This window comes from Hemiscyllium ocellatum, chromosome 24 (genome assembly GCF_020745735.1).
Source record: "Hemiscyllium ocellatum isolate sHemOce1 chromosome 24, sHemOce1.pat.X.cur, whole genome shotgun sequence".
Taxonomy (NCBI): Eukaryota; Metazoa; Chordata; class Chondrichthyes; order Orectolobiformes; family Hemiscylliidae; genus Hemiscyllium; species Hemiscyllium ocellatum.
Genome location: NC_083424.1, coordinates 54,170,893 through 54,195,989, shown reverse-complemented (window position 1 = coordinate 54,195,989; position 25,097 = coordinate 54,170,893). Strand labels below are relative to the sequence as shown.

General features: G+C 41.1%; 1 protein-coding gene across 11 annotated transcripts in view; it reads left to right on the top strand.

Annotated features, from left to right (window-relative positions):
* Nucleotides 1-25,097, top strand: part of sfi1 (SFI1 centrin binding protein) — a 139,897-nt gene that overhangs the window by 3,474 nt on the left and 111,326 nt on the right. For all 11 annotated transcript variants that reach the window (XM_060843802.1, XM_060843803.1, XM_060843810.1 and 8 more), the window contains 7 exons: nucleotides 2,815-2,886; nucleotides 5,188-5,298; nucleotides 6,247-6,341; nucleotides 15,566-15,683; nucleotides 18,270-18,372; nucleotides 20,722-20,878; nucleotides 24,759-24,920. In XM_060843802.1, coding sequence (XP_060699785.1) covers nucleotides 2,815-2,886; nucleotides 5,188-5,298; nucleotides 6,247-6,341; nucleotides 15,566-15,683; nucleotides 18,270-18,372; nucleotides 20,722-20,878; nucleotides 24,759-24,920 — 818 coding nt within the window. The remainder of the gene's footprint in view (nucleotides 1-2,814; nucleotides 2,887-5,187; nucleotides 5,299-6,246; nucleotides 6,342-15,565; nucleotides 15,684-18,269; nucleotides 18,373-20,721; nucleotides 20,879-24,758; nucleotides 24,921-25,097) is intronic.

The following is a 25,097-nucleotide window of genomic DNA, read 5'->3' as shown; positions in this document are numbered from 1 at the left end:
GGTAGATATTTTTGTTTTCGAGTCTCATGAAGAATTCCTTCCAATTTGTAATCAATAATCTTCAGCAGCCACTATTGTTAACTTTCTTCTCTTTTACAGTGACACAGTTGAATTGAAGACCATTCTAACTTGTTATTTTCTGTTGCCTCAATGCTGTGAATTCTTTATTGCCTACTGTTTTCCTTTATTCCTGAAGCCCAGAGAGTTTAAAAATTTATTGTCATGTGACAATAGCATTTTTTATTTACTCTTGTCAACTTTTCTGTTGTCCTGTGTCCTTGGCTGATCATTTTAACCAGATTTTATGGAAAGAGATAACTTATGGTTTTCCCGCAGCCTCCAGTTACTGACTGGCATCATAACACCACAGACTTTCCTGTAGTCTGTGAATTGAAATTGTAAATCAGTGCGTGATTTTGATGCACACACTCCAGAGAAAGTACAAATTTTTAGATTACTTACAGTGTGGAATCAGGCCCTTCAGCCCAACAAGTCCACACCGACCCGCCGAAGCGCAACCCATCCATACCCCTACATTACCCCTTACCTAACACTGCGGGCAATTTAGCATGGCCAATTCACCTGACCTGCACATCTTTGGACTGTGGGAGGAAACCGGAGCACCCGGAGGAAACCCATGCAGACACGGGGAGAACGTGCAAACTCCACACAGTCAGTCACCTGAGTCGGGAATTGAACCCGGGTCTCAGGCGCTGTGAGGCAGCAGTGCTAACCACTGTGCCACCATGCCGCCCACAATGTGAAGTGGATGTAACTTTGTGAGGTAACATTTATAGTACTTGTTTTGACACTCCATTATACCAAACATATTTGAGTCACAAGTCAAGATTTAGTAAAATGCTGGACATGGAAAGAAGTACAACAGATATAATAAATTTAAATAAAAGCTGCAGATTGTGTTTATTGAGACAGAGGGTGCCAAGGAAAATCTAACATCCAATAACCCTCTGAGGGTTATAAAACCATGAAGGGCACGAATAGGGCGAATAACGAGGTCTGTTTCCCAAGGTAGGGGAGTGCAGAACTAATGGGTATAGGTTTAAGGTGAAAGGGGAAGATTTAAAAGGGACACGAGGGGTAACTTTTTCACACAGAGAGTGGTGTGTGTCTGGAATGAGCTGCCAGAGAAAGTGGTGGAGGCTGGTACAATTACAACATTTAAAAAGGCACCTGGATGGGTACGTGAATGGTATGGGCTTAGAGGGATATGGGACAAATGCTAGCAATGGGACTAGTCTGATTGGCAAGGCAAGTTGAACTGAAGGGTTTGTTTCCATACTACATAACTCTGATTCTATAAAAAGTTTCAAGTAAGTTTGAAAGATAATTGATAAAATCTAATTTTCACTGGTTGGTTGAATTGATAACAAATCGACATGAAATTGTTTTGATGCAGAGAGTTATTAAATATGAGGGATATAACCATAAGCGGCTAATGCTCTCTCTGAGCACTTGAAGATCGTTAATTATTCCAAATGAGAGAACAACTTTTGAACAACTGAGAGATTGAAGTACGGCAGATTGGGACTCTGGACTGGGGTTTTGAGCTGAACTGTCTTTTTCCATGCAATAATCCCTGTTGTTCATTCCACTAACCAAACTTGAATTGTAACCCTATCTAGTGTACAGATTTCTTCTTTTAAAAAAAAAGGAATGAATTGTGTAGGTGTGTTGGCTGGTTCCTGTTTGACAGTGTAACTGATTCGAGCATAAGCTTTTTATCAGAAAAGAACTTATGCTTGAAATGTTGACTCTCCCGCTCCTCAGATGCTGCCTGACAAGCTATGCTTTTCCAGCACCACACTCTTTGACTGATCTCCAGCATCTGCAATCCTCTCTTTCTCCTATAGTAACTGATTGTATCCTACATAAAGCATTATTGTCCACAAATTGAATCCTATTATAACCTTCTGGCTGACTAGAGGTTTGATAAAAATGCTTGCACTGTCTTTAGATTGTATGACATGCATGTTGAAAAATAGAGAATCTGCTTTTTCATTTTATAGATCAGTGTTAAAAATACAATAAAGTTTCTGATTTCTTTTGTTATATTATGCTTACCTTTTGCAAAAATTTTCTAGTATAAATTGAATTTGTAATTGCCTTGGGAGGTTAAACTGTTATGATGCACTAAATAATTCAAATTCTAAAATTTGTATCAAATTTGGGGTATTATTTATCAATTTTGTGCAGCGGCAAGCTATAAACTTCCATGTATGCATTCATGTAATGAATGAAATATGCTATGAAATACAATCGGTACAAATATCCAGGAGGAGGAAGGTAGGCGATCCTACCCCTCATCATTTTATGTTCAGAAAAAAATCTGCTTTTCTATTCATGCAACCAAAGTGAATAAGCTCACTTCACCATATCACGCTGCATCTGCAACACTATTGTCCACTCACATATCCTGTCTATATCTCCTTGAAGCTACTCTGTGTTCTCCTCATGACTTTCTTTTCTGTCTAGCTTTTTATTATTAGCAAATATAGGATCCATGAGACACTGACAGGCATGTCTCAAATAGGTGGAGCAATGTTGTCCTGTGAGAGTGATACAGTAGATTCGTACCAAATGATTTGAAATTTACGCTCCTTCTGCTCCATTTTGGGGAGTGGGAAGAAATAGCAATTCTTCCATTGAGCATGTCGCTATAAAATTCATCATTGGTACCTCAACAACCTTTTACAGTTTATTAGCCGGTGTGTCAAAGTTTTGTTACATACTACGCCACCCAGATCATTGACTTAATTTTTCAGCCCAGATGGTAACATTGTTTTCTTATCCCAGGCACCTTGCGAGAAAATTTCTGCATTTGTGGATTTGGAAGACATTTGGGAGAATCCTTCCATCCCAAGCGAGGTGAGGAACTATTTACTTTGATGCTTCTATCTCTTTTTAGTTGGGAAACAGGTTCATAATATTAGGTTGTTTATAGAAATCCTAATCCTGTCGTGATACCATGTGAATTACTCAGTGTCATGATATATGACAAAAATAGCATAAATGGCAGAGTTCAAAATGGCATTGTGACTGACACTGAAATACTGATAGTTCTGGGATAGCATGCATTTCCGCAGCACAATTTGGCTATAATGTTGCTGACAAATTAGGGAACAATATTTTGGAGAACGCTTACGTCCGTTGGCAATAGTGCGATTCCAGCAGGGATTGTTGTAGGCTGACTCATAGTTTCCTCTACATGGGGGAGACAGAATGCAACCTTGCAGATTGTTTCAGAGAACATCTGTGGAACACCAGCACAAACCAATCCTCTCGCCCTGTCGCTGAACACTTAACTCCCCCTCCCACTCCACTAAGGGCAAGCAGGTCCTGGGCGTCCTCCATCACCAAACCCTAACCACCCGACGCCTGGAGGAAGAATGCCTCATCTTTGTCCTTGGGACCCTGCAACCATGTGGGATTAATGTGGATTTCACCAGTTTCTTCATTTCCCCTCTATCACCTTATCCCAGTCCAAAGCCTCCAATTCAGCACCGCCCTCTTGACCTGTCCATCAACTTTCCCATCCGTCCGTTCCACCCTCCTCTCCGACCTATCGCCTTATCCCCTACCTTCATCCATCTATTGCATTCTCAGCTACCTTACCCCCAGCCACACACCCCCTCCCATTTATCTCTCAACCTCTACCCCACAAACCTCATTCCTGATGAAGGGATTATGCCTGAAACTTCGATTGTCCTGCTGCTCGGATGCTGCCTGACTTGCTGTTTCCAGCAACCCTCACTCTCGACCCACCATTTCCTTCGGAAAGGATTGTCTGGATTTTGACCAGGCTGTATGTTTCCAAGTGAGGATAGAGAGTGTGGAGGGGAACTTGCAGGAGGTGGCATTCCCAGATATCTGCTACCCATGTCTTTCTAGATGGGATTGATATTTATGTGATGAATGAGTGCCTTTGAAGAAAACTGAAGGAAACTTTGAGGTTTTGCAAAGAAATTCAAATCAAGAATTTTAGTCTGTGTGTTGAGACACATTTTCTACAGCCATTTAAAGCAAACTGGCTGCTTTCACACTAGCATTATACTGCTGTGAAACCTGGTGCATGAGAGAGCTATGATAACTGTCCCCTTTGTCCCATTCCACCAGCTTCAGAGCGGTTTACCTTGTTTCAGCAGCAATCTTGTAAAACGTCACTTCCTGCCAATCTGAGGAATTAAACTTCACCCCTACTTATGATCTCTTTTGCAGCCAGCTTGCAATCAGTTCTGCTAATTATCCTGATTTCATGTGCTCTGCCCTTAGTCATGAGGTTGCAGTGGTTGAACGGTCTTTTTAAAATCCAAATATGACACGCAACATGTACACTTTATCTTTGTTCATTCTTCAACAATTCAATAAGGCTATTCAAATATTATCTCTTTTAAAATCTATGTCCACACATTTTCAGATTCTTTCAGTCTCAGTAGTAATACAGTACTCTGATGTTTACATTTTACATAATTATTTCGACTTGGAAATTGGAAATAACATTTCAAAATTTGGAATGGGGACCAAATTGGAGTTGATTGGGTGGATAGTTCTAGTCAACGTTGTAAAAGACTGACTAAATATGCGTTATTAAATTTTAAGGTAAGTTGTTAATGATAATTTGAACAGAAAATGTTGAAGAAACTCAGCAGTTGTGGCAGTGCCAGCTGAGAATGAATTAACGTTAATGCTTGGGGTCCAGACCTACTAAGTTCTTCCAGCATTTCATGTGTTTATTTACATTTTCCAGTAACTGCAACATGATGCTTTGTTTTAGATGTTAATAATATTACTGTTAATTGCAAAATGTATGTGTAAATGGTCCATGAATTATGTAGCTAATGCATGAGAAGGCGCATTTCATTTAGGGGATTCAGAAACACTCATAATCTTTGAAACACGAGGGGTAAACGATCAATGAGGTATGGATTTACATACCAATGCAATTTAGCATAGCTTTAAACTTGCATATAAAACACAGGTTTCCTTTGAGACAGAAACAAAAAGTCAAATGATGTGCTAGCCTTTTTTGCATGCAAGTTAGAATATAATTGCAAAAGGCTGTATTGAGGTCACAGATCAATTTTACTAAGTATTTTTGGCATAAACCTGAATCGGCTGTTAATAGATATGAGATGACCTTTTCAAAATGCATGTTGTTCTTTTTGCCAGATCCCATTACTGTCACTCAACTTTGCGAAAAACCTTTCATGAATGGAAGGAGCAGTGGTGGAGTGTGCGAGTAGAATGGAAACTGATGGTTCGTGCAGACTGTCACTACAGGTAGCTTTTTTTTTGTTTCTGCTCCACAGTTCACATGAGCGAAACATCACCCCCAATATCTCACTAAAATGACAGAAGAATGAAAGTCACATTGCCAATTCTGTCCTGTTCACATGTGTCTGCACTACCAGAGGGATTTCTAAATATATTGGGGCGGCACGGTGTTGCAGTGGTTAGCATTGCAGCCCTCACAGCACTTGGGTCCCAGGTTCAATTCCAGCCTCAGGTGACTGCCTGTGTGGAGTTTGCACATTCTCCCCGTGTCTGCATGGGTTTCCTCCCACAGTCCAAAGATATGCAGGTCAGGTGAATTGGCCATGCTAAATTGCCCATAATGTTAGATGCATTCGTCAGAGAGAAATGGGTCGGGGCGGGGGGTTACTCTTCAGAGGGTCGATGTGGACTTGTTGGGCTGAAGGGCCTGTTTCCATGCTGTAGGGAATTTAATCTAAATAGCTGTTCTCATGTTGGGCAGTGGTGAGTCATGTGAGCAACTTTGCCCAAGATCATGGAAGGATGTTTTGAGTGAATCAGAAAATGCTTGGGTGCTTTGTAAAAGCACAGGATTTCTGTTTGAGTTTAATACCCCATAATGAAACAGTTAATTAATCTGTGCTCATGCATGGATATTTTTGCATTGTGGTAGCAAAATACAGATAATTCCTGGAGCTATCCTGCAAAATGAGTCAGAGTGGGATTTTGATGCAAAGCTGTGTGATAGTGAGAGAACTGGATGTGAAGTGTATCCTCGCAGATTTTTGGTCTGTCAGGAAACCTAGGGATTTGGGGAATGGGCCACAAAGTGAAGTTGAAACCCAAGATTATCCATTATTATATTGAACAATGAAGTAGACTCTCCAGTCCATATGTTTTACTCTTCCTTTTGTTTCGTGCTCTCGAATCTGATTGAAGTTGTTTCTGTAATTTTCACATTCCTGCCTATAACAGATATCACATGTACAATCACACATGGAGAGCCTGGCACACATACATCCTTCAGCAACAGATGAAGAAAACAAAACTTGCCAAGGCGATTTCACATGGTATGAGATGAAGATGTTTATGTTGGAGTTGATTAGGAAGTCTTGGTTATCCTTAATTTTCAGATGCTATTTAATGCAGGCTTGTTCTGAACTGAACCTAACCAGAATTCCTGTCTACAAGTTGATTAAGCAACTCTTGCAGACCTCTGGCTGTGTCCACTTGGAGTAATTGGTGGTCAATTAAAAAACGATGAGCTGATTAAAGCACCAGTCAATGTTAATAACTGGCTGTTAGGCCATAATTTGTAATCAAAACATCAAGGAAGCTAATGGCACTTGTCGTTGCTGAGGATGAAGTGGTGGTGCAACTTCAGTCCAGAATCATAGCTAAATGCTGATATCCAAAAATGGTTATCTTGTTTGTGCCACTTTGCCATTAGTCTAACAAAAATGCCATCTTGCTGCCTGTCTTATAATGGAAATATATTAAACAATGAGGATCATGTGTTGGCTTGGTGAACAGGAAATAAACCCATGACAGAAAGTTAAATCTTGGTCATTTCATTCCAAGCACCCTCCTTAATGGTGTCATAACTATTAATTAAAGCCAATAAATCTTTCTGGCATGCAGTAGTAACCATTAAAGCATGGAGATGATGAGAACATAACATTTAAAGATGGCAGGCAATCTCAACTATGTGCAGCGCATATTTGGTCCCTTGTGGACACTTCAGGATGTCCTTTTTTTTGTTCACTTATTTAATCTATCAATATTATTTTGCAGACTCTTTGTATTCTCCTCACAACTTGCTTTCTTTCTTGTATTTGTATTGTCAGCAAACTTGCTTACATCACATTTGGCCCTTTGTTTCAAGCAAATTGTTGAATCACCAGCACTGATCCCTGTGGCACTCAAGTAATCACAGATTGCCAACCTGAAAATGACACGTTTATCCTAACTCACTGGTTCCTGTTAGTTAGGCAGTGCTCTACCCATGCTACTGTCTCACCTTCAACATCATGAGCTCTTATCCTGTGCTATAATCTTTTATATACCACCTTTCAACTACTGTTTGGAAATCCAAATGCAGTGCATTCATTGTTGCCTCTTTTTCAACCCTGCTTTGCATCCTCACATAATGCTGATAATATGTGAAACACAATTTTGCTTTCATAAGATTATGTTTGCTCTGTTGAGTTTTTTTTATTTCTCTAAATATCCTACTCTAACATCCTTCAAAATGGTTTCTGTTGTTTTCCCCTAACTCAGATATTAGCTGAACTGGATTATATACTTTCCAGAATGTAGGAAGCCTTTGAAGATTATAACTGCAGCTACTGTTTAGACCCTGGGGTGCAGGCTAGCAGACCCAGCGTTGTATCAGCTTTTAGCTGTCCAAATGCTTTTTCTGTACTGACAGTGATTGTTTTAATTTCCTTCCTCCCTTGATTTTTCACTATTTGTGTTTTCTACTTTGAAGATGCATGCAAAATATTTATTCCACGTCTCTGCCTTTCCTTGTTTCCCATTATTAATTCACTACTTCTCACTTCTTAAGGGAGCAGGACTCACTTGAGCAACTTTTCTCTTTATAGGAGCAAATTACGATAGATGCTGGAAACTGTAGAGGAAATGACAGACGCTGCAGATTACAGCGGGCCGGGCAGCATCAGTGGAGAGAGAACCAGCTGATGTTTCGAGTCTAGGTGCCTCTTCATCAGAGCTGACATGAAGTGTGGAGGGGGCATCATCTATGCTATAGTTTGTGGAGGGGGAATGGAGTGTAGAGTGGTGGAGGAGAAAGGATATTGACAGCTCAGATTAAGTGATTGGAATGTGAGAATGGCAGAACAATGGTGTCTAACTGCCAGACTTGAAAGAATGGACAATGGGGGGGAGAGAGAGAGAGAGAGAGAGAGAGAGAAAAGCAGTCACCCAGTCTGTTTGGTTTCCGTAGACAACATTGGATGCAGTATCTGAGGAGCAGGAGAATGATGAAGGGCATATGCCCGAAACGTTGATTCTCCTCCTGCTCCTTGGATGCTGCCTGACCAGCTGTGCTTTTCCAGCACCACACTCTTCAACTCCAGCATCTGCAGTCCTCACTTTTCCCTCCACGGAGTGCAGCGAATACAATACACAAAATTGGAGGAGGTGCAGGTGAAATATTGCTTCACCTGGATAGACTGTTTAGGCCTTTGGATGGTGAGCATGGAGGTGGTGAAGTGAAGAAGTTACATGGGAAGGTTCTGTGGGAAGAGGGAGGTTGGTGTTAGTGGTCGATGAATTGCCTAGCATGTTCTGGAGGGAATGATCCTTGTGAAATGCAGACAGGGGGATTGAGGGGAAGATGTGTTTATTGGTGGCATATTGCTGAAGTTGTCTGATTCTTTGATGTGCAAAGGCTGGTGGGATGAAAAATGAGGACAAGGGTACCCAATTGTGCTGTTGCGTGTGATGAGAAGGGGCAAGGGTGGAAGCATGGGTGAAAGGTCAGATGTGGTTGAAGGCACTGTCAACCACAGCGGGTGGGAAACCATGGTTATGGAAGGAAGAAGCCATGTCTGCAGCACTGTTTTGGAAAGTGGCATCATTTAATCAGATATGACAAAAGCAAAGGACCTGGGGGAATGGGAAGGAGTCATCTCATCTTCAGACTTGGCACTTTACAGCCTTGTGGGCTCAATATTGAGTTCAACACCTTCAAATTATGAACCAACTTCCATTCCTTCCCTTTCTTTTAGCTTTATTTGTTATGTTCTCTGTCACACTCACTCCCGTCCCCCACTCCAGTGGGACTGTATGTTCTTTCCAGTCGAGCAGTTAGACACCGTTTTTCGACCATTCTCACATTCTGATCGCTTAATCTGAACTGTCAACATCCTTTCTTTCCAGCACTCTACACTCCAACCCTCTTCCCCAATTGTAACATAAATGCTATCCCCTCCACATTTCAAGTCAGCTCTGATGAAGAGTCATCTAGACTCAAAACCTCTGCGTGGATGCTGCCCGACCTGCTGTGATTTCCAGCATTTGTGGTTTCCTTTTTATATACTTGTATAAGCCTTTACTTATTGTTTTTATATTACTTGTTTGTTTTCTTGATTTTAGAAACCAGCAATGGATGAGTAATCTTTTTTTCCAATCTTCTCGGCAGCCTTTAACCTTCATGGAATTGTCATGTTTTCTTTTGATAGTAACCTTAATTTGTTTTGTTAGCTGCACATGATGCATCTTTCTCATTTAGTCTTCCTTTTCTTGATGAAATATATCTTTGAATTATACTATTGAATGTATACATTGAATACTATGATATGTATATTTCAAGAGTCTGTGTCTCTGTGGTTTCAGTCCTCTCCTGTCTAAGTCACTGGATGAATTAAGTATGCTTTCTCTTCCCGCACATGGGATTCTTCCTGTTACTGTCTCTGTATCTCCTCAAATATTAGTTACCAAATTTGATGCTTAGCAAATGAATGACTTTGGAGCCACATGACAGAGAGAAAGCATGGAGTTGACTGATTGAATACCTCATTCCATGCTGTAACCACTCTATGGTTTGGTCTTGAACTGAGAATCTTCCCTTTAAAATAGTGCTTTTAAAATGCACTTTAACTGTCCCATTCAAGAAAAATTATTCTCCATTTATAGCCAATTAAAACAAGCACTATTCAGCTTTGACTGATGAAGAAGGAGCAATCACCACATGAACAGTGACAAAAATTGTAAATAAGCTGTTTTATATTTTGAGGACGAGGTTTGAGATCACCACTGATCTGGAATAATCTGTGAATGCTTAAGTATTAGGTGTTCAATTGTGGCGTACAATAAAAATTATAAAAATTTTGCAGCATGCAGAATTTCGAGGGAAGGGAAATTGATTTGTGGTTTCTTTTGTTATAGCAAAGGGTCTCCATGCAAAGTGTATTTTCCCTGTACAGATTATGGCAGGCCTTCAGTGTTTTTCCAGTTTTTTCAGCTTGCAATCTTAAAACTGATTTGGAGATGCCGGTGTTGGACTGGGGTGTACACAGTTAAAAATCACACAAAACTGGGTTATAGTGTGCTTCCAATTAAACCTATTGGACTATAACCTGATGTGTGATTTTTTAACCATCTTAAAACTGTTTTTAAAGTGCTGTGATGACATCTAGTGGATGTTTTTGATGAGCCACTGATTCTTATATTGAGAACACAGACTACTGACTTACCATTTCTGGAGTCAGTGAATGAGAATTTTAAATTTACAAAGCCAAATCTAGACTTTGTAGCACGTTTGCCAGATCTTGAAGCATTCAAAGTAAACCACACTTGGACGAATAAAAACAATTTTCCCTCTTGTTCTTCCTTTATTTCCATCTTTCGGGGTGGGAGGTGGGATGGCATGGTGGCACAGTGGTTATCACTGCTGCCTCACAGCACCAGCTTCGATTCCAGTCTTGGGTGATTGTAGAGTTTGCATGTTCTCCCTGTGTCTGCTTGCGGTCCCATCGGGTGCTCCAATTTCTACCCAGAGTCCAAAGATATGCAGGTTAGGTAGGCTGGCCATGGTAAATTGCCACGGAATGTAGCATGTGTATTAGCCATGGTAAATGTGACATAATGGGGATAGGGCTGGGTGGGGTGCTCTTTGGAGGGTTGGTGCAGACTCAATGGACCAAATGGCCTCTTTGTGTATTTGCATCTTGAACTTGCAGGTTTTGAAGAAAAGGCTGACAATGAGAAAAATATGCGGAAAGAGGAGATAGTAGATCCTGTTGGATAACTTACTTAGCAGACTGTTAGGGCCATTTAGCAAAAATTGCAAACAATCCCCCAGAGATAGCTTGGCTGGTGTGAGAGAGATCTTTCCGCCTGTCAGATAGTCCATGCATGCTCAGAGTCCCACTCCTCCTCATATTGTGCTCAAAGTTGATGGGGTTGTTCACCTCCTTCACAGGAATGTGCCTTTGCAAAGGAGATCTGGAAAGGGATAAGTGTTTTTTATTGAGGTTCATCCTGTTGTGGTGCTATATATAGGCTCTTACTAAGGATAAACTGAGACAAACAGCAACTGTGGCTGGAGGATCATCAACTCAGTGAAAGACACTCTTTGGTCTGCTTGAAATTGCCTGGTCTTTCAGTGTAAGGCCTTGTCCTCAACTATGTTACAGACAGGGAAATTCCAATGTCCAGGACTATGTTGTTATAACATAAGGCGAACAAGCAAAACCAAATCAGCCTCCCAATCATAGGATGCGCAGCACACTGAAATTAAAACACTCAATGATCCTCAAAATTGCTGAATTGTTCCTAACCAGATTTCATTAATAATAGATCTTGGACAGCACATTCTTAACTTAAACAAAAATTAACAATTTATTGTTGAGAATGCAATTTCAGCATAACACAGAAAAACTACAAGGCAGCCTAATTAATGTCTGTAATCTAAGCTCAATGTTTTTTGAATATAAATCCCCATCCACATACTAACAGAAAGTTAAGGGATAAAATGAGAAAGAAAATGAAAGAATAGTAATTTTCAGTTTAATGACCATTCAGTGATGAATACCAGTCTTTTGATGAGGGGTAGTGTTACAGGAATTAGAGAGAATTGTAAGGGATAGGATTTATGAACATCTGGATAGGAATAATGTGATCAAGGATAGTCAGCATGGTTTTGTGAAGGGCAGGTCGTGCCTCACAAACCTTATTGAGTTCTTTGAGAAGGTGACCAAGGAAGTGGACGAGGGTAAAGCAGTAGATGTGGTGTATATGGATTTTAGCAAGGCATTCGATAAGGTACCCCATGGCAGGCTAATGCAAAAACTACGGATGTATGGCATTGAGGGTGCATTAGAGGTTTGGATTAGGAACTGGCTAGCTGGAAGGAGACAGAGGGTAGTAGTTGATGGTATAGGTTCATCTTGGAGTGCAGTTACTAGCGGTGTTCCACAAGGATCTGTTTTGGGACCATTGCTGTTTGTCATTTTTATAAATGACCTAGAGGAGGGGCTTGATGGCTGGGTGAGCAAGTTTGCGGATGACACGAAAGTCGGTGGAGTTGTGGACAGCGAAGAAGGATGTGGCAGGTTATAGCGGGATATAGATAAGTTGCAGAGCTGGGCAGAAAGGTGGCAAATGGAGTTCAATGTAGCTAAGTGTGAAGTCATTCACTTTGGTAGGAGTAACAGAAGATGGATTACTGGGCTAATGGTAGGCTACTTGGTAGTGTGGATGAGCAGAGGGATCTTGGTGTCCATGTACACAGATCTCTGAAAGTTGCCACCCAGGTAAATAGTGCTGTGAGGAAGGCATATGGTGTACTGGGCTTTATTGGTAGAGGAATTGAGTTCCGGAGTCCTGAGGTCATGTTGCAGTTGTATAAGACTCTGGTGCGACCTCATCTGGAGTATTGTGTGCAGTTTGGCGCCATACTATAGGAAGGATGTGGAGGCATTGGAACGAGTGCAGAGGATGATCGTATGAGGAAAGGCTGAGGGACTTGGGGCTGTTCTCATTGGAGAAAAGAAGGTTTAGGGGAGATTTGATAGAGGTGTACAAGATGATTAGGGGTTTAGACAGGGTTGACAGTGAGAACCTTTTTCCGCTAATGGAGGCTTCTGTTACTAGGGGACACAGCTTTAAATTAAGGGGTGGTAGGTATAGGACAGATGTTAGGGGTAGATTCTTTACTCAGCGGGTTGTGAGTTCATGGAATGCCCTGCCAGTAGCAGTGGTGGACTCTCCCTCTTTATGGTCATTTAAGCGGGCATTGGATAAGCATATGGAGGTTATTGGGCTAGTGTAGGTTAGGTAGGCTTCAGCGCAACATCGAGGGCCAAAGGGCCTGTACTGCGCTGTATTTTTCTATGTTCTATGAATATATCTTGCCAGTATTCTGAAGTCACTGGTCAGTGCAAAGGGCATCTGCAGATCTCCAGAGACTTTTACTTAAATTTTGGCAAAGCTGCACAATCTTAAACATCTCCAGACAAAACTGTAGATTATTACTAGTCCTTTCCTCTTCCAAACATCTGATTTAGCTTACTTCATGTGCCTTATTTGTAATTTGAATTCCCACTTTTTTCTTCCTTTTCTCCTTTTTTTCTTCTTTTGTTTTATTTGCCTCTCTATATCCAGTTTTTAAAATTAAGTTCAAATGCTCTTTGGAATTCTTTCTCCTTTTCTACCCCTTGGAATTCCAGTTTTTGTTAGTTTTGAATCTCTTTGGAATTCCATTTCCAATTTTCTCACTTTGAATTGCCTAAACTGCAATTGAATATTCACTGATTCATCCATTATGCTGCTTAGACTAGTTGGCTTTCCGGTATTTCCATTAAATCCAACATTAAATTGAAAATGTTTGCCTTTTTAGCTGGCTACAGTAAGTTTCGATTTGGTCTGCTAGTTTAGCTTTAGTGCCAGGAAATGTCTGATGTTTCGAAACAAGTCTTCAACAAATGCTAGTGCTATCTTCCATCTATAGACAAGCTTGGTGTCATATAACCCGCTTTTAAACTTACCAAGATCCAATTACAAACCTATGTTGCCTGTTTTCTGAGATCTTAACTCTGAGTTCCCAATGATGTTATAACACAGACATAGCAAGCCAAACCAAATCAGCCTCCTGATCATGGGATTCCCCATCTAATGAGATTGTTCCTCAGCACATCTATGTGCAAATAACACATCTTGGACACCAAGTTCATAATTTGAACAAAGATTAACAATTTATTATTTAAAAGGATAAATGACAAGGCAGTCTAATTAATATCTACAATCTAAACTCAATCTTCTTTGGCTATAAATCCCCACTTACACACTGGTAGATAGGTGAACACAGGGGATGAATTAACTAAGAAAATAAAGGAATCATAATTTGTCAGTTTCAACGATGGTTAGCACCCTTTGATGATGGAAAATACTATAGGCACATAGGACTGTGTATCTTGCTAAAATTCCAAAGTCACCTATCAGTGCAAACATCTTCCACTGTCCTCTCGAGTTATTTATTTCTTATAACTGGAATTCTTTTCTCAGAACTTTCAGCAAGTTAATAACTTGAGACAGCCAAACTGAAAAAACAGCTTCCCAGTCTGGCAGCTTCCAAAGCAAAACTGACTCCTGCCCAAAACCCAGTCAGTTGCAGTTCACTCTTTGTTTTCTCTTTTTCAACATTCTCTGTGGCTGCCTGACCAGCACTGGACATCTCTTGATGAACCAATTCAACATCCAACCAGATGACAGTCTCTGAGCATAACAGCATCTCTGTGTCAAATTGTCTCTGGTGGAGTAATTATCCTGCATTATCTTTCCAGGCCAGTTCCCAACACGAAACATTGGTCTTTTGTTCTCTCCTTTTGCTTTGAAATGAACTGCTGTTCAAAGTTTCATGTTCAATTCTCAACAGCAACTCAGTTCCAAAACTGAGAAAAATGAAAGAAAATTAGTGATGGTTTCAGTGCTATGCTGTGTAACATGCTAAAGCTTAGTGCTGTTGCTGCAGACATGCATTGCGTCTAGTTTGCTGGCTGGGACCTTTCAATTGTAATATAGTGAGGGCCTACAAACTGGTACTGCTTGGTGTGTGTGCATTACAAAGAATGCATGTGTGAATTCTGAAGATTCAAAATGTATTAAGGCACTTCAGAATGGAACATGGTGTATTGAGAATAATTCTATATCGATTGCATTTTCTGTAATTTTCACTTTGAAATGTTTTGCCTTTGGGCTGCATACTTGATATCGGATGTATTTTGTTAGTATTAGGACTATTGCCATTAAATGAAGTGGAATCAGCTGCAATGAAACAAGTGGAATTTTTTGTAAATTCTGTAATATTTTGTAATGTTCTTGTTCAGATCGATGAATGAATATGCTATCTTTTCAAGCGAAAAACTTCACCTTTAAGGAATATTTAAGGGTGAAGTCTCTTCAAGACGAGGTACATATAGAATAAAATTTTCTCAAACTATAAATGTACAAAAATGTGCAGGTTAGGTGAATTGGCCATGCTAAATTGCCCGTAGTGTTAGGAGAAGGAGTAAATATAGGGAATGGGTCTAGGTGGGTTGCTCTTCAGAGAGTCAGTGTGGACTTGTTGGGCCGAAGCGTCTGTTTCCACATTGTAAGTAATCTAATCTGATCTAATTTAATCTAACCTATAGGCCATCTGCTGTTGTCAGCTGTTACAGGGAATGCATCTCTTCCTAAATGACAAGCAGAGTTTCAGTAGCAGTAGCCTGCAATATCCTGGTTGAGTTTGAGCTTAATCAGTGATGTTCCTTTTTGTTTCCTTCAGCTGATACACAGATGTTTCGGAAGTTCTGGATCAACTGGACGTTGTACGTGAAGATACGGAAAACCAAACGCATGATGCAGTTTGAGGCTGATGAGTTCCGTGTGAAAGCAACTCTTCAGTAAGTGCAAACCAACAACTTGAATTATTCCAATTAAAGTTGACATCTGCAAACGTTTGAATGCTAGGAATGATGTCAGAAGAATTTGCTTTGACTAATCCGTGGCAGCACCAATGCAGGCAAGCCAGATATACCAAAGATCAAATGCATTTATGTACATGTACAGGTCACATACCATCGGTGAAATTGAGGACTGCAGATGCTGGAGATCAGAGTCCCTCCCCCAAGTCCCTCCTCCCTACCTTTTATCTTAGCCTGCTTGGCACACTCTCCTCATTCCTGAAGAAGGGCTCATGCCCGAGACATCAATTCTCCTGTTCCTTGGATGCTGCCTGACCTGCTGCACTTTTCCAGCAACACATTTTCAGCTCACATATCATCGGTGTCTGGATTCATAACTTGGATTTCATTCTTGTGTAAATTTATTATTCTCACAGCACCTTTACACTTTGCATAAGGCTCTTTTTGTGCTGTTTCAGCATCATAATTTAAATTTTGTTCATATATCTGTCCACTTAACCAAAGTTAGTTTTTCAGTTTTGTATTGTGCCATTTTAGTCCCAACTTTGGTTTTGATACGGACATTATTTTTCATTTTTGGCTGCATGCCTAATTTTGTCATGTCCTTAATTACAAGTTGCATTTCTGTAGCAAACAGAACATAGTAATACAAACCAGGGTGTTCCACACAGCATAGTGAGACACAAAAAGATTTTCGTAAGGTAGTAACATCAGTTTGGCCCAAAGGAGCAGGTTTTAAAGGGCCTCCTAAAGAAGAGAAGTGTGAAGAGGTTTAGGAAGGTTGATATGAGGACTTAAGACCTGGACAGCAGTTAGAACAGTGACGGATTGTTGGATGTTGCAAGTGGTACAGAGTTTGAGGAATGAGCTGAAAATGTGTTGCTGGAAAAGCACAGCAGGTCAGGCAGCAGCCAAGGAACAGGAGATTTGACATTTCGGGCATAAGCCCTTCTTCAGCCCGAAACGTCGAATCTCCTGTTCCTTGGATGCTGCCTGACTTGCTGCGCTTTTCCAGCAACACATTTTCAGCTTTGATCTCCAGCATCTGCAGACCTCACTTTCTCCTCAGAGTTTGAGGAATGTAGAGTTATCAGAGGGTTGTTGGATTGGAGAAAGTTCTTTTCATTTTCTTTCACGGGATGTGGGTTAGCATTTGTTGACCATTCCTAATTGTCCTCAGAAGCACTTGAGAATCAACTGAATTAATGTGTTGGGTCAACACATGTAGGCCAAGCCTGGTAAGGCTGGCAGAATTTCTTCTCTAAAAGATATTAGTCAACCATATGGGCTTTTAAAACAATTTGTGGTAATTTTCTGGACACCATTAATGAGAGGAGCTTTCAATTCCAGATTTAATTAATTCACTTAAAACATGGCCAACTGCCTAAATGGCATTTGCCTTAGCCTCTAGATTGCGAAACAAGTGACATAACTGCCATGTTACCCCCTCTCCCAAAATTAGAGATCAGCAGGATGAGGGGGCACAGTGGTTAGTACTGCTTGCATCACAGCATCAGGGAGTCAGGTTTGATTCCAGCCTTGGGTGAGTGCAGACTGTCTGTGGAGTTCACACGTTTTCCCTGTGTCTGCACGGGTATCTGTCAGGTGCTCAAGTATCCTCCCACAGTCCAGTAATGAACCAGTTAGGTTGCTTGGCCATGCTAAATTGTCCCATTGTGGATTAGCCATGGTAAATACAGGGTTACAGGGATGGGGGAGGTGGAGGATGTCTCTGCATGGGATGCTGTTCAGAGGGTTGGTGAAGACTCAATGGGCTAAATGACCTCTATTTGCATTGTAGGGATTCTGATTCCATGATCTGGGCGGAGCAAAACTGAACAGCCAGTGTAGGTCAGTGTAATTCAGGATATGGGGAATGTGAAAGGTTTAAATAATCTGAGTAAAGAGCAACTGTTTTCAATTAATGAAGGATGGAATACAAGAGGGCACAAATTTAAGTTAATTGGCCGAAAAACTTAATGTGAGGTGAGGGAAAACAAATGGTTTGATTTGGAATGCACTGCGTGAAATGGATGCATCCTGAAGTGGATTCACTTGGAAGTTACAGAAGGTAATTAGGTACGTACTTGAAAAGGAAAATTTAAAAATATGCAGAAAGCCGTGGAAATTGGAATTAACTGGATCACTCTTTAATAAAGATGGCGCAGTCTCATTGGATCTCCTTTTGTATTGTACTGGTCTATAATTTGCGCTGTTCAGGAAAGCTTTTCATATCATTGAACTTGGAAGTAACAAAAGCATGGATGATGGTTTCTGATCTTCATGTCAACTCTTGTCTCTGTTTGATACTTGGTCCTGGGTTCATTATTGCATTATTGAATCTCCTGTCAGTCACCATTCAGGTTATATCTGAGGCGTCTTCTCAATAGTTGAAGTACTTGATTGGTGTAGACTTATTACTTTGATGGATCTCTTCAATTTCAAACCGATCCTATTATGCATCCTTCTCATTATTTGATATATGCTTTAATGTCGGTCCAGTCCATGTTGATCAGATATTAAAGGATAAGCTTTGTCATGTTAACCAGTACTGTTTCTTCCCAGGGCTGCGTGGTTCATTTGGACCAAACAATTGGAAAGAAAGGAAAGAAATCACAGAATGGATGGCCTGGCAATGCAACATTGGGCCAAAACCTTGCAGCATAGGGTAGGTATGAGTGTATATTCTTCATGTATCACCATGATTTGCACACGAAAGAATTTGGGAAGTGTTTCCTGTGTATCTCAGCTTTGTTTGAGATACATGCTTTATACATCTGGTAATTTCTACACATGTTTGTAATGTTGAAAATCTTGAAATTCTTAAAATTGTGTAGAACTTGCAGAATATTCTTTGTCCACTTGTAGTCATTATTTTCCCTTGCTGTCAATTTTTGAAATACAGCTGTAAGGTCATTAGCCAGTGGTCATACCGTGTAAGTCTGAAGAGTGAATGTCAACATGACAGCCATGGAGGACATTTTGGCTGATTCTATCCCCTTCACTTACACTGCAAGAGATAAACTTGTCTGAATAATATCTCCCCTGCAGTTGGCTGCTGTTGAGGAGACTGATAGCAACCCACGTGTAATTCACATTGAGAGAATTTCTTGCCCTGTATCATATAGTGCAGTTTGTATCATATAGTGTAGTTTGTATCATATAGTGCAGTTTGTTTGCTAAGCCATCAGGGTGAGCTGTTTTTTTCTTCAAAATAAAGTACTTTTTGGTGCAATACCAATGCATTACCATGGGATAAGAATACACAGGACTTTAAATAAACAAAATGGCTGCCCAGTGAATTTCATTTTGTTTTGCATAGGATTGTCAGAAATATAGTGGATTTTCTTTGTAGCACAGAACATGAATTTTTAAAAAAAGACAAAACTGGGCAATTTGACAAAGAAATGTAATTGAGTTTCTAGCTCTTTTCCCGGGCTTGGGTTGAACAGCCAGATTGACCCAATGTCTTTTGTTCATTATGCAGCTATGTGCTCACAGCAAGTGAAAGGTTAAGGTGTGTGACGTTTCCCCCCCATTCAGAGGTTCAACAATAGACAAGCCAGCTAGACTGACAAACTCCACAAACACATTATGATTTTTAAAAAATTGTTGGGCTTAAATGAAAGTAAAATCTTTTTCTTGAATAGCTGCAAATGTTCCTTTGACTAGTTTTGTTGCCTGAAGCACATGATTTCAGACTGTCTTAATTCGCTAAGCATTCCAGCTCTTAAGGTTTTCCAGTTTAAATGTTCCAGCATTGTATTTAATTCCAAGAGCTGCATTTATGTCAATTTCACCAAACGTTTACTGTAGCAGCAGAGTTGCAGATCAAAATCTAGCACATCAGGCATGAAGCGTGGAACCTGCGGAGCTAATAGATAGTATCCGGACCAGTTAGTACCCTAATCAGTCAGCTGAGGGGGAATTGTCAAAACTTGGTAAGGTATAAAGTTAAAAAATGTTATCTAGCTTTTAAGGACAGCAGCATTGTTGCAAACAAATGTTGCATTTATTTTCTAGTTACATAAAGCAATCATCAATCCAAACAGCGGTTATGATTAAAGTTTATTAATTGTTTTTCTGTGATTGCTGTGCAGTTCATTGACTCCATTCATGTGACTGGGTGAGTGAGCTGGACTGCTTCTTGTGCAAAATAATGGTGATCTGTATTGAACCAGCAGGTGGCAGTGATGACCCTCTGATAGTGATGCAGGGATCTATGAGCATTTATCCACTAACAGCTTAGCTGATGGCTGATGATGTGAGCAGAGTGAGATAGAATACTTAACCCTTAATAAAGACAGGAATATTCATTATCACCATGCTACTTCAGATTCATTTTTATTTCTTTTCCCACACATCCCCATCTGATACTTTGCTTCTTAATGAGTTGCAGTTTGACAGTGAACATTTACAGGCTATTTGATATTGAAGGCAAGTCAGATCTTCTCTCATGCTGACATTGGCATATGCAGTTGCCAGCAGCAGTCACTGGACAGTGCCCTGGAACCTTGGTTTTTTACCTTTTAGCTCTAATGGGTGAAATGAATTATCATGCACCTCCTGCTGTTAGCCTTCCTGAGGTTAGTACATGGACAAATCTTTCATCTCAAAAATATTATTAGGATGGGTCTGAGTATTTTTGAGATGCTGATTAATGTCGAGAGTGTGGCGCTGGAAAAGCACAGCCAGTCAGGCAGCATCCAAGGAGCAGGAGAATCAACATTTTGGGAATAAGGAACATGAAGTGCTTATGCTGCCTGACCTACTGTGCGTTTCCAGCGCCACACTCTCAACTCTGATCTCCAGCATCTGCAGTCCTCATTTTCTCCTAGATACTGATGAATGTTTGATTGCATAGTTCTGTGTCTTTGACAGCATTTTTAAGTATCAATATGTAATACTTACTAAATTTTCTGTTGCATTTGGGTATAAGGTGAAACAGTTCTGGAATACAATTGCTGTTATATACTCTTTCAGTTACATTTCAGTGTCCTCTTTGTTTTGAGTGCAGGCTTGGCTTCAGTGGAATGCATTATTGCATTTGTCGCAACAAGAGCAGGAGAGGGATAGCCGAGCACAGCAAATATACCAACGACGTTGTCTGCAGCGATATCTGCTGGCTTGGCTTGTATATGTCCAGGTTTGCAGGGACAAGAGGTGTCAATACAGTAAGTGTCTAAGATGTAGAATTAAACCCTTGTGCCTGTAGGTTTCCCAAACTTCTGCTTTATGGTGAGTCATGCATTTACTGTTCAGAATGAAAACTTACATGTGTGACAATTAATTTCCAGGACCAATCAATGCCAGTCATTTACAATGAGTCTTCCTTATGCCTGAAACGTCAATTTTCCTGCTCCTCGGATGCTGCCTGGCCTGCTGTGTTTTTCCAGCATCACATTTTTCAGCTTTGGTCTCCAGCATCTGCAGTCCTCACTTTCTCCCCTTGGTCATGTTCATATCAAATGAAATAAAATGACAAATGCTGCAGAAACTAAGCAGGTCTGGCAGCCTCTTTGCAGAACGAAACAGCGATAACGTTTTGGGTCCAGTATAATTCTACTAAGACCACCCCTTAAAGGATTTGAAGAAAAATCATACAGGGCTCTTGTTTCTCTCTTCATAAATGCTGTCAGAACTGCTGAATTTCTCTAGCAATTCCTATTTTTATTTCAAATTTCTAGCATTTGCAGTATTTTGCTTTTATTATTAATTCCAAATGAATTTATTGGACAGATTATGGACCTTAATATCAAATAATTAAGGTTAAAATGTGATGGGTGTTAATTATTTGTGTATAAATAAAGAGGGAACAGTGATGGTCTTGTGGTACAATGGCATTGTCCCTACCTCGGAGCCAGAAGGCTGAAGATCAAACTTCACCTCTGCATGCAATGGCCTTGAAGGTGTGATATAACAAGTGCAAACAAGTCAGTTAAAACAAAACCATGGAGGGAACAATTGGACTTGGGTTGGGTTGTTTCGATGAGTGACCTGTAGGACTCCTTAAGCTCACTGTCAAGGAGGTAGATAACCACTGTCATAGATACGAGTTTTAGTGAGGTGGTCACCCCTAAGGTACAGGCAGAGAGTAGCTGGGTGACCACTCAGAAAGGCAAAGGGAAAAGGCAGAGTGCGCAGGAATCCTCTGTGCCCATTCCCCTCAAAAGCAAGTAGACTGTTTTGGATACTGTTGGGGGCAGATGACTGTTCGGGGAAGGCAGCAGTAGCCAGGTTGATGGCATTATGACTGGCTCTGGGGCACAGCAGGAAAGAGGTAAATAGGACCTTAGTGACTCGATAGTTAGCAGGACAGACAGGAGATTCTGTGACAGCAAACGGGAATCCAGGTGTGTTGCCTCCTGGGTGCCAGGGTCCAGGATGTCTTGGAGTGGCTGCAGAATGTTGTCAAAGGGGAGGGTGAGCAGTCAGAAGTCATTGTGCATGTGGGCACAAATGCCATAGATAGAAATTGGGATGAGGTCCTGCAGAGTGATTATAGAGAGCTAGGAAAAAAGTTAAAAACCAGGCTATTGTCTGTGGTAATCTCTAGATTACTTCCAGTGCCCCATGCTAGTGAGGGTAAGAACAGGAGGATATGGCAGATAAATGCATGGCTAAGAATTGGTGCAGGGGGCAGGGATTCAGATTTTTACATCATTGAGATCTTTTCTGGGGCTGAGATGACATGTTCAAGGGGGACGGGTTGCACATGAACTGGAGGGCAACCGATATCTTGGTGGCCAGGTTTGCTAGTGCGAGAGAGGAATGTTTAAATTAGATTGGCAAGGGAGTGAGACCCTCAACAACAGGGAGGTAAGTGCGAGGCTGGAAGGGGATACAGTAGTCAGGTCAGCGTGGAACACGACAGGGAGTAAGGAGTGTCTGTTGAATTAAATTGCATCAACTTCACTGCAAGAAGGCTGACAGATAAGACTAAGGATGTGGATAAGAACTCAGGATGTGGATAGGTGCATGAGACTGGGATATTATAGCCATTACAGAAACATGGCTAAGGGAGAGACAGAACTTCTTAATGTGCCAGGGTATGGGTGCTTTAGGCAGGAAAGTGGGGAGGGGGGAGTTGCATTTTTGATTAGGGCGGGTATCACCGCAGTGGTCAGAAATGAAATAATTGAAGGATCATCCAGTGAGGCTTTGCGGGTGGAGCTAAGAAATAAGAAGGGGATGGTGGCATTACTGGGATTGTACTATAGACCCCCAAGTAGTCAATGGGAATTAGAGGAACAAATATGCAGGGAGACTGGGGAGGCTGGCAGGAGCAATAGGATTGTCATACTAGAGGGTTTTAATTTTTGTAACAGACTGGGACTGCCACAGCACTACGGGCTTAGATAGGGGGGAAATTTGTTAAGTGCATTCAAGAAAGTTTCCTCAAGTATATAGATGATCCTACTTGGGAAGGGGCAAAACTCAACTTGCCTTTGGGAAATAGATCAGGACAGGTGACAGTGGGGGAGCACTTTGGGACCAGTGACCATAGTTCTATTAATTTTAAAATAGTTATGGAGAGAGACAAAACTGGTCCACAGGTTTATGTTTTAAACTGGGGCAAGGCAAGTTTTAATGGAATGAGACAGGAGCTTACAGGGGTTGATTGGAGTATATTTGTAGGCAATGGGACCTCTGACAAGTGGGGGCTTTTAAAAGTGAGATAGCTAGAGTTCAAGGTCTGTGAGGGTGAAGGGCAATATTGGCAGGAAAAGGGAACCCTGGATGACAAGAGATATTGAGGCTTTGATCAGAAAAAAGGAGGAGGCATGGCTCAAGTACAGACAGCTGGAATCGAGGGAATCCCTGGAGTTATGCAGGGAATATCGGAGTTTACTGCAGAAGGAAATCAGGAGGGCAACAAAGGGCACAAAATAGCCTTGGCTGAGAAGGTTCGGGTGAATCCAAAGAGGTTCTTTAAATATGTTAAAGGAAAAAAGTAACGAGAGAATAGGAGCCCTCAAGGACCAAAATGTACGTGTGTGTAGAACTGCAGGAGATGGGTGAGGTCTTCAATGAATATTTCTGCTCTGTGTTTATTGTGGCGAAAGACATGAAGACCTGGGAACCTGGGTAAGTTAGTGGTGATAAACTGGGGACAGTCCATATCACAGTCGAGGAGGTGTTAGACACATTAGCATGTATGAAGGTGGATAACTCTCCTGGTCCTGAGCAGACATAACCGAAAACAGTGCAAGACGCAGGGGAAGAAATTGTGGGGACCCTGGTTGATAATTGTACATCATTGTTAGCCATGGGTGAGATCCAAGAAGACTGGAGGGTAGCGAATATTGTGCCCTTATTCAAGAAGGGCTGCAATGAAAAGCTTGAGAATTATAGACCATGAAGCCTAACATCTGTGTCAGTTAAGAGAAGCAGAGGTGATTTGGGAACATGGTTCACTTGTTGCTTGTTTGTGTTAGTTGAACAAAGACTGGCTGAGTCAGGGACTGTGTCAGCATTATGCTCTTTCAGCTCTGCAAATTCATAAACTCCCTATTGGCAAATGAATACTCTGCAGAACCTGTACATGATAAACAGATTGGCCTTAGAGGGGGACCCTCACAGATTTACCGGAACGAAAACGGAGCTTGGAGAGTCAGATTGTAAGGGTAGTTTCCAGAAACATGTTGTTCCTTCAGTATAGGAGATTGAGGGAAGATCTGCTTATGGTGTTTAAACATTTTAATTATTAGGTAACCTCTGGGAAGGAAGTTATGGAGCAATAGGTTATGAAGTTGTTGCAGATAAACTGGAGCTTTGGGATTGTGTATAGATGGAGCTTTGGTTGGTACAGATAACTGATTGATCTTTGGATTAATGATCAGTCATCAACGACAAAGACCAGGTGAAAACAGAGGTGTGGGAAATGGGACAGACATAGTGGTGGGTAAGGGGAGGTGGTGAAGAGAGACTGTTGAGATCTTTGATCTCATTACGATCCCCCCACCTCCCAAATTCAGCCCTTTCAGCCTGTCACCTCTCTTAATCTGCTAAATGTTCATGATGGCCTAGTTTCCACTCTTTTCTGCTTTACAGGATTGGCTAGACAGAAATACGAGCATTCTGTTGTTCAGCAATGCTTTTTGTTATGGCACGCGGCCTGGTGCCTTCAAAGGAGCATCCGTGCACAAGATGATCACCTCCGTGAACTGGGCAGGAGGAGCATTCTGCGGAGGACCTTTCTCCGCTGGAGTCACTGTATCCTTTCATCCTGAAACCCACAGACTTGAACCTCTTTAGTCTATGTGTACTACAAAGGACCACTGAGACCAATAAATCAGAGTCCAGCCTTTTCAATTTGTGGACCATATAGTGTTAAGACTGTATAGTTTCCTTTAATTTTAATTGCAAAATTTTTAATGTGAATAAAACCGT